The 14423-nt window shown below is 41.6% G+C and overlaps 2 protein-coding genes across 2 annotated transcripts; both read right to left on the bottom strand.

The window, feature by feature from the left end:
- Positions 1-1278: 1278 nt before the first annotated feature.
- Positions 1279-11604, bottom strand: zbtb38 (zinc finger and BTB domain containing 38). The gene is made up of 3 exons (XM_083913440.1): positions 11467-11604; positions 10613-10895; positions 1279-5457 (listed from the first exon to the last, which is right to left on the bottom strand). Exon 3 carries the CDS (start codon positions 5455-5457, stop codon positions 1789-1791), a length of 3669 nt encoding a protein of 1222 aa, XP_083769566.1. The 5' UTR covers positions 10613-10895; positions 11467-11604; the 3' UTR covers positions 1279-1788.
- A 725-nt stretch (positions 11605-12329) lies between these two features.
- Positions 12330-13992, bottom strand: fbxo36a (F-box protein 36a; the record flags this gene model as incomplete). The annotated part of the gene is made up of 4 exons (XM_083914189.1): positions 12330-12479; positions 12663-12835; positions 13043-13151; positions 13897-13992. The coding sequence occupies 4 exons, from the start codon at positions 13990-13992 to the stop codon at positions 12330-12332; spliced, it is 528 nt and encodes a 175-aa protein (XP_083770315.1).
- Between the last annotated feature and the right edge of the window lie 431 nt (positions 13993-14423).

Genomic DNA, 14423 nt, shown 5'->3' with positions numbered 1-14423 from the left:
GAAACATGACAGACGTCCTGTGTTCTTGTCCTCTCTTTCCAGGTGATGCAGCTTCTGGTTGAGTGAAAACACAGGTCTAATCGTCATTGTTGATAGGAGCCTGGAGCCTGAAAGGGAAGTCAGGTATGCATCATAACTTTTATAGTCAGTTTCTATTAGTTTCTCTACGTTAGTTTCTAGTATTTCCTGTTAACATGTAGCTCACACTAGTTTGATAGCATCTAATCTATCTTCTAAATGGCACTTTATGTCACAAATGTCTCTGCTGTTTACTATCAAAGTTTTGTGACATCAAGACTTAATGTAAAAAATTACTACAGTTATTTAGTTATGACCATATAAAACAAATTGTCGTATTTGAAACCTTTTATTAAATGAGACGAACATCTATCTGAAGTGTTTTACACCACCAAAAAATATAAAGAACGATTCATCATCATATCAAGTCTATGTTGAATTTTGTCTTTATATTTTATTCAAGCAAAGTAGTAGCTAGTGTACAATCTTGTAAGCATGTTTCTTTTCTGCAGTATATGAAGTGATTTCAAGCCTATGTTCCTCACTACTATTTTACTTAGTGATCAATGATGAAATTAGCTATTCATCCATTCACACACCGATCACTCATATTTAATCTGGAATAGCATCGGTAACACCGCATAAATTGTTGCTTGTAGTATTTTGAATATGAAATGTAAAAATGTTGCCTCCATGGCATAATCAGTGTCTTAAACCTCAAACTTTTGATCCATCTGTTACATCACAAAGCCGGTCTTAAAAGCAAGGAATTTAGAAACATCTGGAAATTTAGTCTTGAGGCCCAACTCTAAATACAGATGCAGTTTGTGTGGAAGAACGAGGGAATGGACTTCTCAGATGGGCTGCAGGTCCCTGAAGGACCAGTAGGAGTGGGAGCAGATAACTAATATGACGCCACAAGACTTTATCTTTGCAGTGGAACAGGTTTTGTAGCAATATGACTGTTTGAATCCTACCTTTTATAGTGTTCCACTCCACACTTTAACTGCATAATGCTTATGGTTTCTGTAACTATTCCCTTACCATCAGCAGCAGAGAATCAGTAAGTAAGTGTGCTTATCAGTCAGCGCCGTGGTCACTAAGAACTGTGAATTGATAGTCAAGCATTTACCGGATCTCCAAGTCTCAAGGAGGAAAAGATTAAACTTTAGATTATCAACAACATTTATTTAAATAGTTTCACATGTTTTATACATATTAAACACAAACAAGTAGCAACGTTAATCTCAAGGGTCCCATGTGCTAATTAGAAATAAGAATTATATCAGTGGTGCTTAGAATTGAATTATCAAAGTATTTCATCAACAGATAAGCATAGTCTAACTATAAAGTGCAACTCACCATTTAATTAAACGTCAGAAATGTGACAGCTGTAAAATTCATATAGTTTTCCTCAGTTGTTCCTCCTTTTCAGTTGTCCAACACAACCCCTGTTCTGAAATTGCTTACAGTCATGTATCTCAGTCTGCCATATATGCATAGACAATGGACATAATACAGTGTGTGTCAGAAAGGTCCTATATTCTCCCTAAAATATATTCTACAAAAGTGAAAAAAAAATCACTGTCATTCAGTTTAGGAGGGATGAAATTACAGCCTACACTGATGTTAGATCCTCATGTGGAGTGCATTGTCCATTCAAAAATATGTTTTTGAGCTCAACTGCAAAGACAATACTCTTTCTCACATTTCCTAACCAAAAGTGGTGGCTTGAAGTTCATTCACTTTTGCTTTTTCCTCTTCAAAGCTCTAAAAGAACGGCTCCTCTTTGCACATCCATTTCTCTGGCTTGTGTAAAGCAATGTGGGCCCCTTCAGTTTCAGTGTCATTTCTCCTGAAGAGTTTACAGGACTTCTCAAGATTGTGCCTGATTGTTGTTGGCCCCGTCAAAATGTCCTTGTTGTTGCTATCGCTGTCTCTGTCACCGGCTTGTTTTTTTGAGACGAGATGCGTAGAATGCTGTTCGTTGTTCCTTTTTTTTGACATTTTATGTTTCACCTTTGAGGGTGTCAGGGAAAACAATGGGTCAATGCATGGCGATAATGGACTTTTAATGTTGGAATATGACATGTCTTGGTAGGTAGTTAAAGACATAAAGTCAGGTGTATCCTCAATTTTAGGCCTGATTTTCTCAATAGAAAGATGTCCTTCTTCCACCCTTTCACTTTTTATGTCAGATTGACTGTCACTGTCTTCTGTTTTGATGGTGTCTTGTTTATTGTCTTCACTCAGGTGTGCTGAGTATTTAGAACATGGTGTGAAGTTATCAGAATTATAGCCCTCCTCATTTGTCTCCTGGTGTTTTTTCTCATGGCTTCTCTTGGTGGCAAGGTAGAGAAAACGCTGTGGACAGAAGGAGCAGCGATACTTTTTCTCCGGGTTTGGGCTTCTGGGTGTATTATCAAAGCAGGAGCCGTTTTCCATACAGCTGTTGCAGATGTAATCACCACCGGCGGGGGCCTCACCCGGGGGACCTTGTTTACCACAGGTCCGGCAGAAACAAGGGTGGGAACCAATAACATGAGCTCTCAGACCGGTCTCTGTGATAAAAGAGCTGTCACAGATGTCACAGTTGTAGGTGGCCCTCGGGCTGGAGTTCCTGCTGAGGCTCCGTTTTACCTCTCCACTCCCACCTGACATGCTGTCTTCTGTCAGCCAACTGCTTTTATCGAGATGAGCCTCAGTGGCAGCAGTTCTATCTACAGATGTTTCAGGATAACCGTGAAACAAAGCCTTTCTGTGCTTGAATCTTAACTTCTTCCTTTTCTTTTTAGCTTTGTAAGAATAGTAAGGACGCCAAAGCATATCAGCTGTGTCACAGTCATTGGGATCATCGTATGTCTCTGGCTCTGTGGCAGAAGAGACTTCTGGTCTCAGGCGGTGCCTGGGGCTCTCTGAGTTCTCCAGTGTTGGGGGGCACTGACTGGGGTTCTCCTCTGCACTCAGTTCTCTGATTCTCCTTTTCTTTCTGGGGAAAAGCTTAGATCCTTTGATTCGGCGGCGGATGATGGCTTCATTGCCTATTTTGACTGTTATCTGACAGAGTGGCATAGAGGCACCATCCACAGATGGACCTGGGCATGCAGGTTTGGCGATATATGTTTCTGTCATTGCCCCCATCTTTTTATCACACACCCGATTCTCAGTGCTCGATTGAAGTATCTCCTTGGTCATGTCCTCGACTCTTTTCGCAGACTCTGATAGCTCGCCTAACTTTTTAAAAGCGTTCAAAGAGTTTAAGAATGGCACATTATGACTGATGTGCTCTGAGTTACTTAGTACAGGAGGATCATCTTTGTAACCATCTGCAAGAGACCCAGGAGGCAAAGAGGAGGTACTGTCATAGTCAATGAAGGATGAATGTCTGTTCCCAGCCTCTTTTCTAGTGCCTCTCTGAATTTCCAAAGCACTGTTCGGACTTTGCTCAACATCTTGGTCGCATGGCTTGCCAAAGCTGATGCGAGGCATGACGGGTGCCACCATTGTTGTCGTTGCCATGAATGTCAGAGGGATTGAAACAGTATCAGGCTGGCCGATCAGACCGCTTTCCTCAAATGGAGGGATAAGAGAATTGCTGCCTGGTGGGGCTTCATCACCTCTGTCATCATTCTCTGAATATGTCTCACTGTACGTCTTGTATTGTCTCTTTCTAAACTTCATAGGTAGAAGCCGGTAGAGTTTGATTGGATAAACACTGGCTTTCAGACCACCGTTGGCAGAATTTTTCCCAACAGCAAGACTGGGATCAATGCCATGAAAAGACTTCTGATGATTCTTTAAGATATAATATGTCATGAATGTCTCCAGGCAGAAAATGCACTGATAGCGGCGTTCACCTGTGTGCCAGATTTCATGCTTCGTACGGTACTCTGCCAATGCAAACACTTTATTACAATAATGACAGGGATATGCCCTCTGCCAGGAATGTACGTTCTCATGCCGCTTTAGACTGGATATAGTGACATAGACCCGTTTACACACACTGCAGTTGTATCTCCTCTTACTGCCACTGGGCCTTACTTCCTTCTCATCCTGCGGAGGCTCTGATTGATCCACTTGAAGGGGCTCTGGGGTGTAGGGGGTGGAGAGGTCAGCAGAAGGAAGCTGTGTCTTGATGCTCTCCGTGTCCGACATGTCGTCTGAATGGAGTTTCGCCTCTTTGGTTGATTTGTCAGTAGTATCCAGTTTAGTCGAGCCTCTTTCAGCCTTGGGGCAGACCTGCTCATGGTTGCGCAGCCGTTTGAGATGTATGAACTTTCTGTGACAAAATGTGCAAAACAAATGACTGACAAAACGCTTTTTATGGACCTCTGAGTGAATGGTGAGAAGAGCTTTATTTGTGAATATCTCCGGACAGTGGTCACATCCATAGATTGAAATGCTCTCCTCTGTGTGAGGGGAAAGGGTTGGTGGACCTAAATCCATGTGAACATTGTCAGTGGCTAAATGTAGCCCTGGGCCTATACTTTTTTCTGTATCTGTCTCTGAAATAAGTGGAGGTGGTGTCATGACTACAACAGGCGCTGCAGAAACACCGTCCGCTAATTTGGGGGTTATTGTATTTGGATTAACAGTTTGTGGTTCGGCTGGTGTTGGAAGTATACTTCGAAACAAAGTGCCTCTCAACCTGTGCCGCTTTTTAAGCGGGCCTGCGTTCCTGTAGAGAAGTTGCTTTGACTGAGATATTGCTTGTTTACAGACTTTGTTGTCCCACTGACTGCTGTCTTTGCCTAGAGTGGATTCGCTGACGGCATATGAGTGCTCTGAGAGAGCTTGGGTTGTCTCACTGTTCCTGTTGAGACAGGAGGTTGTGGGGCAACTTGATGGTAGCCGTCCCACATCTGGGGACTGCCTCTCCACTTTGGTTTGAACCAGAGGAGTGAAAAGATTGTTCCCAGGACACACTTCAGTTATAGAGAAGGCATTGGTGATGCGTGGCCCTCTGTCAATGTCCGTAGGCCTGGGAGCTTCCTTCTTAGTTTTTTTTGACAGTGGGGATGTGCCGGAGTCTATGAATTTAACACATTCGTCCTGCCTCTCTTGTTCTGCAAGCTTCTCTAAAAAAGGTATTCCAAGTCTTTTTCCAGCTGCCACCAGCCCCCTTGTGTCCTCTGCATCAGGTGATGTCACCTTTGAGCAGTAGATAAAGTTGAGGATACTGGCGAACACCTCAGACTTCAGGTCCATCAGCTCCAGCACTTGGCAAGAGCTCCACGTCTCAGGAGTTGTAAGAGCGTTCCTGAAGTACCCACTGCAGGCTGCTAGGATGTTCTTGTGGGCCCGAAACTTAACATCCTCCACCACAATGGTAACATCACAGAAGAGGCCTTGTGAGCGCTGCTCATTGAGCTTACTGAGCACAGTATGAGGGTGAGCACTATCCATCAGGTTCTGAGTGCTCGGGGACACCACAGTCATCTAAAAAGAAGAAGAGAAAAAAATAAATAATTATATCAGATTATTACAAAATGGTGGATATGACGGTTTTGATATTGTTTACAAAAACACACTACTGTGTGTACATTTTGTATTTGTAATATTTCAGCTGTTGTTGTCTTTTAACACTAGATGGCAGTGATGTCCTGACAGATGAGCTCCTGTGTCATCAGTCTGGTCAACAGCTCTGGTGACTCAAGTCATCCTAATCCCCATTCAGTTTCTTTAAAATAAAATAAATTGAAATTAATGAATGGGTAACATACTAAGATTAAACCTTATTCTTACAATAGATCCCCAGTCTCTTCTAAAGCACTAGAAAACACCCGAGTGGGAGTGTGTCAGGGAGCTACTTAGAAATACTGCAAGAATTCATTTTTAGTGAAAGGACATGACTAAATATGTTGCCTCTGATCTAGAATTGAACTGTGAAGATTATGATTTAAAAAGTCTTGGATATAGTGACCAAATATATGATGTTCTTAATTACTTCCTATACAGTATGAAACTACTTTTCATCTGCCCAATAATTTCACTTCTGTTCCATTGCTGACTTGGTTTTTCATACATGGAATATTCTTGTTGATGAACAGCCCAAGTGATTCACTAATCCTAGAACAAAGTCACGAGAAAATGAAAGAAGAGTCTTTCCTCAGCACCTGAGTGAAGTCCTGGCCTGCGCCTGGTAAAATATGCCATATTTTTATTGCTTATGATAATTCAATTTGGGTGGTAATCCATTCAATGTGCTACCACAGCTCTGCACTAGTTCAGTTGTCGGGCCTACGTTAATGGAAAATGACGCGCAGACAGCTACGCACTGATGACTCATATGCTCCCTTCTTCTGTTGTCTGTCGGTTGACGGTGGAAACATCCTTTTACTTGTCCCACATACATTTTGTTGTCAATTCTTAACAACTACAGCGAACAGTTAACGAATGCCTCATAAGCAAATGGCAGCCAGGAAGCGTCACTGATATAATGTAATATAGCGTGGTAGCACACCAATCACTACTGTGAAAAATATAAACGTTAACCATCTTTGGCCTATTCAAAGTAGCTGACTTGCTAATAATATTGCAATTAATACTATATCTTAACCACATACATCTTAGTCTTCACACTGCACAGATTTCTGGTCAGATGGGGAATGGCGGAATGATGTTTTTGAGTATCGTCAAAGCAGCTTTTTTTGGATTATTTTGACAGTAAACCAAAATGATCTGCATCTCTTAGAGGAAGTTAAAGTTCATTAATCCTCACTTTGGAAAGAGGATATGTCACCTAGCATGTTGTTCTTACTGTGGCCTACTTAAAACAGAGTTAGTGTGGTTAAAGTCTATACTGAGTCATTAAGCATGTCTCATGTAGCTAAGACACACTCAGTTTGCCTGGTAAGTGATGACTCATCACACCTGCCTCAAGGTTATTATTAGGCAGTACTTCACATTATTATTTTTTTCATTTAGGGCTGCTGTAAAAGACCTACAGCGACTGTGCAATTTAGCATGAGACAATGATTTACTGTCTCTGGTGATCAGGTTGTCGTATTCATTGTCCCTCTGTTGCAAACTTTCTCTTTGTACTGGGTGCTCATGTAGTGAAAAACAGAAGAAAAAAAAGTTGAATTAGTTGTGATCCATATGAGATGTACTCTGTGCGAATTAAACTGAAGATAGTGTCAAGTTACACATAAACAGGCGGTTCTATTGTTGTTTTGTGTTTTGCAAAATTGTGCCATTTGGACATTTCAAAGGGGATTAGGTAATTTATCAGTGATGTCATTTTAGGCTTGCTTTTTCACTCATTTCCAATTTTTTGTTTAGTGCAAAAAATACAGTATGGCCGCCATTCTTTAAAGCCTCTCGAACACAACCAGCCTCCTGCCTTCGTTCTCAGACAGGCCTCCGTTGTCATGGCAACATGCTATGGCGCAGCACTTATTGGGATTCAGCTAGATTGCAAGTGACTAGCTGTCGGGGTATGGTCCCCTCTTTCCCATACACATCCTGCCCTCTCTGAGAACCTGCTACACGCAGCAGTCTACAATGCAATCTAGGTTTGCCTTTGTTTCTGCTTGAATGTACTTTGTGTATGTGTATTGGTCTGTGTGTCTTTGTCTGCAGCAGAAATGCTACCCGAAGGACTTTGTCATCCGATAACAGCAAGTGATCTGCCACGGCTTTGTACTAATTTCTCAGTTTGTGCTGTTCACAGAAACAGAAACAGTGTTATCTTCTGGGTTGCTATTTTACTTTACCACTTTCATTTACCCCAATTTATACAAATGGTTGTTATTTATTGGCATCACATGCTGAGCGGAAATTTTGAAATTGTCATCAGTTCTTATGGTTTTGCCACACCCAACCTTACTTTACTTTCAAAGCTCATGTGATATTATTTTTTACATCTCAACCTGTAAAATAAAAATCCCCACATACCAAACCACAAACCAAGAAATGACAGTATAGCACATGGACGCAGTCTTGTCAAACAAAGAGCGAAATGTCAAAGCAAAAGTCACATTACACATCTCTGCAAAGCGTTCTTCTGCAAAAACAAACAGGTTATGAATTGAGGTAAACCATGCAAAACATACCTTAGTAAATCAGAGAGAATGATGCAGGACGAACAGGAAACAGTGTCATGCAGTATCCCTTTTCTACAGCCCTCAATATACCAAACCATACATGAAAAACAGTTGTGTGAGAGGAAGGCGAAAGTAGTTTTTTTTTTCAGTGATGGTCGCTGAACAGTGGTGTTGTCAGAAGCGGATCTTTTTCTGACGTATTTCTTCCTCTCCCTCCCTCTCCGCGTGCTGATGACTCCAGCTCCAACGTCCTTCGCCTCTATCCATGCAGCTCATGTCCTGGGCTAGATCTGCCCTGCCCTCCTCTGACTGTCCTACCACAGCTATAGGATTAACTCACAGTTTATACATCATCTAGCTAAACCAGAGTATGGGTCTGCCATTGTGCTAGCAAGGCAACTGAAGCGTTCGTTCTGGAGCCACTGAGCAGGAAGCAGCAACTTTTATTAAGCGTGGCAGAGGGCTGTGGGGAGAGCGGAGAGATGCTGTCTGCTTCCAGCTCTGTGCTCGATGCTACAGCCTGAGAAAAACGCTCAGCTGCATTGCTGGTAGCAGCGTAGAGTGAGCAGTACTCTGCTGTACAGCAGATGCCGTATTAAATCTCCCCAGTACCACACCAGCTAGAGCCTGATGAATCGATGTTGACCAAAAGGAAAAATGTCCTTTGCATGAAACAGAAATGATCTGTAGCCCACACAGAAACAACATGCACCTTGAATGCATAATGCTTCACCATCTGTTTCATGCTTGTGTACACATACTCTGTGCAGCAATATATTAAACCAAATCCTTTCGCCTGTGCTTACGCAGTCACTGTGGTTAGGTAATGCAGAACCCCGAGAGAAGATGGCAGTGAATGCTGTCCTATTGTGTATCACAGCAGTCATAGGACAGATGTTTAGAAATGCTTTTTCTCACTATCTCAGTGAGCGTGCAAACTGAAAGCAAGGCTAAAGGGAAAAAAGATAGTTCAGCTATCAGCGGGGACTCTCGCCATACCTATATAGAGGCTGCTGATTGATGCAAAAGCAGCAGATGCGTCAGCACTGCAGACGAGGGGGAGGGGAGGAAGCTAAACCCAACAAGGCACTGTGAGCCTCTTGCTAGCTTCTGAGGACGGAAGCAGCTCTTTAATTTACATGACTGAGTGAACTCATATGACTGCCTTAGTCTCCTAAATTACAGTCAATGATCACCCTAATTCTTAGCTCCTGTGGGTTGTCCTCTTGCTTTTCTGAGTTCAGTACATCATGCTATGTTGATTTCATAAATACACAATTAACCACAGGCTCAGTCTTCTAGTTTTGGTGCTGACGGCAAGACATGCGTCCTTGAAGAGCCCTACTTTAGCCTGTGAAGTAGCCAATGTACCAGCTCGTCATGCAGGTAGACCTAAAGACGTCTGTCACACTGGGGCATGTTTGTGTGACAGCTAAAAATAAAAAAAGCGATAACAATTCAAGTGATGAGGCAAAGGTGGCTTCGGTGCATACTCTCTATAACTGGAGCCATAAAATCTAAATTTGGGAAACTGAGGGGAGCCTGCTGGAGTTGTGGGATAAGTTTGCAGCAACCACCACAGCTGATTTAAATAGTCTGCTGTCAGTCAAAAATATCCACTTAACACAAGTTCACAGCAAAGACCCACATTAGAAGAAGTCACATTCCCTAATAAGACCCTAAATCCTTGTGGGCTTGAGGTTTTCTTTTTCTCTCTGGCATTTAAAAAGAATAAACATGGTCACTCGTTTTAACATTTTAAGTTTTTGGTGTTCTCAGTAACTTCAATTACTTCAATATAAGTGAATGCAGGTTTTGATGGTAGGCAGACTAACATTTCTAAAGCATTGGTTCATTGTGCCATCCACTCCACATCCTAGTCTTCCTTTCATCCTTCTTACATAAAACCACCCCTAATTTGTATGTACAGTATGTTGTATACCTTATTAATACGTGTAGGCTGGCATGCACTTGTGTGAAGCCAATAAAATAAATATTTTTTAATGATTTTTTAACTCCAAATCATAGCGACCCTTTCAACCATCGAATTTTTAACTACCAACACCATCCTTAATATTTTCCATAATCCGGCAAACATGTTTTGTGGTTTACAGGATTGGGAACCATTATTTATTCTAACTGAATAATAAGGGACCTTTCCTTTTTATAAATTCACATTCACAATAGATCTCAAGCTAAATTGGATCAAAAGAACCAATAATTCACTGCCCTTACTGAAAGCGCTTACATAGTGATCTGCGTGGTGGATCATATGAAATATATTGTAAACAGCACATTGTCACCCACACGCTATCACAGCTAATAATAAGTGTTCAAATCCCTAGGACAAAATATACAGGCCTCTGATGCTCAGTAAGCTCAGCTGCGGCCTGTAGGGACGCTGATCGGCAGGGAGACACAGACCGCCCTACAAGGCTGAGTAGGCCTCATCCTCATTCTTAAAGCATTCACACTCTTAGTATACGAAGACACTCATCCCTGGTAGCACTTATGTTACTGCCGCACTCATACTTTGAGTTGCCTACCAAAATGTCTCTATGCGGAAGGTCTTGCTGGGCCTGTCTCTGCCACTGTGGAAGTCTCTCTGGTGTTTGTTAAGGAGGAGGAAAGGACAGTGACTACCCGGCTCCTGTTCTCCTTTAGCCTAGATTAGGCCTTCACCATCTTCCCTCTTCGCTGCTGTCTGGAAGTTTCCTGTGGACTATGGTTCTGGCAGAGGTTCCTTGTTCCTGCTGTGTAAAGTTGTCTTCTGGAGGCTGCTGCCACTGCTGCGTCACTCCCGCTGCATCACTGACCCACAAAGAGGAGCTGTGAAGGAGGGGTGGCGTGGTGAATGTGTGGAGGCAAGGGATAAGCAGGAAACAACCGGCACCGCTTTACACTGCTCTAGCAAACAAATGGATGAGGCTTCCGCTCTGCCTCAGTTTGGGGCCTAGTTGCTGCTGCGGTATTCAGGAAGTGGATCTGGGAGACAGATCCTTTATTGTTACGTAATGAATATTTGTCTCCTAGACCAGACTCAGCTGAGAAGGCGGTATCCAGTGTTCAGTGGCTAATAATAGGCCATAGTAGCTCCCAGTCAAGCCTGTATGCAGTTATGTCAGATCATTCCAACACCCAGCTATCATTTGGATGCAAGAATGTAATAATACTGAGGGAAGTTTTAAAATAACATTTGGGAAAACAACATTTTGCTCTTGCCTTAACAAAGGACAATGTCATTGATTATTTTTGTTTTCTATTTTCTCATCCGTTTGTTACAGTAAGAAACAAGGACAGTATTTCGGTATGAAGCCATTTTGCCAACTTTCATTGTACTATGTTCTGTCTGATCCACTAAGATCCCTGTTAGAAACATTTAAAAAAAAGCTGTGCATACCTTTGTCTTATGTTACTGCAGCTTGCTTGTACAGGTTTCAGGTGAGGTAGGACCGGTGTGGCAGATGCCCCTACAGATGTTTTGTACAAGGTTTTCAATCCAGAAAAAAAGTGTGGTGTGGTCTTTAGGCCTGGATATGGTAACCAGAATTACAGCACTTGTTTTGCACACGCTACCCAAGGGTTTATTTACTTGATCCTCCTCCTCCCATCATCTGACTCTAGTTTTCATTGCCAAGTTGCTCCCTCTGCTGGCTGCATGAGTGAACTCAGTAGAGACCATTATGCAAACCCAGGTTGGCTGTAAGCAGAGACAGCATTGAATGCCGAGTTTCAGCAGAGGGCGCAAGAGCAGTTCCCTGTCAAATGTAAACAGGAAGTATATGCTGAAATCGACCATTGATCATGATATGACGTCTGCAGGACTTCAGTCGTTTACATATATTTTTTATAAGCATTTTTAGATTGTTTTACCAGTTAATCATTTAGGAAACATAAAAGGACACTGCTGTATTACACAGTATGCTACTTTTATTTTACCAGTAATTTAACACAAACTCTTTGCAACATACATAACATGCAAGTAACAGATCTTTTCATTTGTTTTTCATTGAATACTGGAGGTTATATTTGTCATCAGTTGTGACACAAGAAATAAAACAACAAAACATACATAAAGATTTGCATCGAAGAATATTTGGCACTTGGAATATGGAATGGATATTTTTGTAGATCAACAGTAAATTTTAAACTTAAGAACACTCACCAAACTGAAAACACTGTCTTGTGTTTCACAAAGTACAAAATCAATACAGACAATCCATCTATTGTGATGACATTTATGTTGCGGTTGTTTAAGTTGCTTCACTGTTTGTCTTCACTGCCACTGGTGTGGAAAAAGGTAAAATAAAACTTTCTCCAGCCCATGGCATTCGCTATGCCCTCCATTTCACTGGTAAACTCTGCACAGCGGTTTCTCACAGTATGCTCCCAAAACTTCTCAGAGTTGCAGAGCTGGTACAGAGCACAAGTTAACAAAACACATGCAGAGTTACAGGTGTGTTTATCAGCGTACAAATACATATGAGCAAAGGCACATGCCAAAGAGAGAGCAAAATAGAGAATAACACACCATATCTGCGTCATCTATATTACAGTATAGCCTGTACTAAAGGTATTATTTTAAGAGGCTCTCACCTTTCTGAATTTCTGTGAAGCCTGTGCCAGCAGTGTTGTATCTTTCAGCTCTAAGTAGGACATGATTTGGAGCAATACGTCATCAGGTAAGCGCTCCAGGTAATCAAACTTTCCTTGACATAGTGATTTTGTGTATTCCAGGATCCTCTGCCCGAAAACAGCACCAACTTGTTCTACAGATGAGGGATGGAAAGCACAGCCTTGATGTCAAATGATAGATTTCCATTCAAGCAAATGCTGAGCCCTAGCAGGTTACTGCAACATTTCACCAAACAAAATTAAGAACAGGTAAAAAAAGATTTTCAGTATCACAGACATAATGTAACACTACTGGGCAGTGAGGCAGTGATTTAGTTTCTATTCAGACAAAGAACCCCTACGCTGTAGCGTTTTGTGATGTAGGAAATCCTGATGGGATGTCTTCAGCTCTTTGGGTGCAGCGCCCCGGCAGTCAAGTCGCACAGAAATCTTCCATGATCTCCATATTACCTAAAGTTAGAAAGAAACAGTGAGGACTGAATGAAGATATTAAAGGTTGAATATGGAGAATGATCCGAAGACCGCCATCTAGTGTCTCAAGGTCATAGTTGCAACAACAGAAAATAATTCCAGCCCTCAGGTTGACAGGTTCGTCTAACCGGCCCAGTAGTCTACAGGAGATCAGAATCTGTTTGAACCCATCCCCTCTGGCAAATCGCACCATAAAAGCAATTATTGCAGAGGAGTTTGACTGACAGTTATCGTTAGCCGTTACTGCTAAGTAAACATGAAAATTAGCTTACAGACCGAGAAGAAACGTAGCCATTTCGGCACGTGTTTTGTTGTTGTAATACTTTCATTCTCAAAATGCCACGTGGATGTATTATTTTTTTTAAATTAAGCGTTTAATGAAGATTTGACATATCTAACTTTTAATTCCAGGAGAAACTTGTGGTGCATTGTGAATCCAAAATACAATTTAGGTCATATTAAATGACCTGAGACATGACGAATTTCAACCGACTGGCAGTAATTATTTTACAATACTCCCATTTTCAGGAAACACATGCTCACAATGTAAAAACAATACCAGCATCACTCTCGTGGCTGGTAAAATAACACCCAGGCAAGATATTTAAAACTAGCTAGCTAGCATAGCTAGCTCTGTAGACAAAAATTAAGTGTTTTTTTCACCAACTCTAAGTTGTTCTCTGAGACTAGGCTTTATAAATAGAAACTCATACAAATACTCAACCTCATTTTTGGTAATAAGAAGTTGGAAAAAGTCTTTTAGAGGAGGTGGACCCTGACCACTAATTTGAAATAGATGCTCCCCAAGCAAAGTCGCCATTTTGGACGCAGAATTGATTGTAACCATGACAACTGAAAATCATCTGAAATAACAGTATTTACTTAACAACAAAAAAAACCGTTTGATAGATGTTATATGTTACACCGATGCTGATGTGATAATGATAAGAGGTAATGTCGGACAATTATTTTATATTTATGTTAATGTCTGTGTAAAAAAGGAAAAAAAGGGGGGGGGGGGGTCACGACCCAGCGGATTAATACTTCATATTTGTGATAAGCCCATGTTAGCAATGACTTCAGTGTTGCGGTGATTATCTTTACATGTTGACCAATGCAGCGTTTTCATTTTAGGACTTTATAATCGTTAATGAAGAGAGCAAAACATAAAAAATGGCTAAAATAATGCCGAAAGCGTAACAATCAGAAGTAAGCATTAACTAGTCCCCTGCGCGGATGAATCACGCGGAT

The sequence above is a fragment of the Echiichthys vipera genome (assembly GCF_963691815.1).
Source record: "Echiichthys vipera genome assembly, chromosome: 5".
Lineage (NCBI taxonomy): Eukaryota > Metazoa > Chordata > Actinopteri > Perciformes > Trachinidae > Echiichthys > Echiichthys vipera.
The sequence above is the reverse complement of the archived record's forward strand: the minus strand, read 5'-3'. Positions and strand labels throughout refer to the sequence as shown.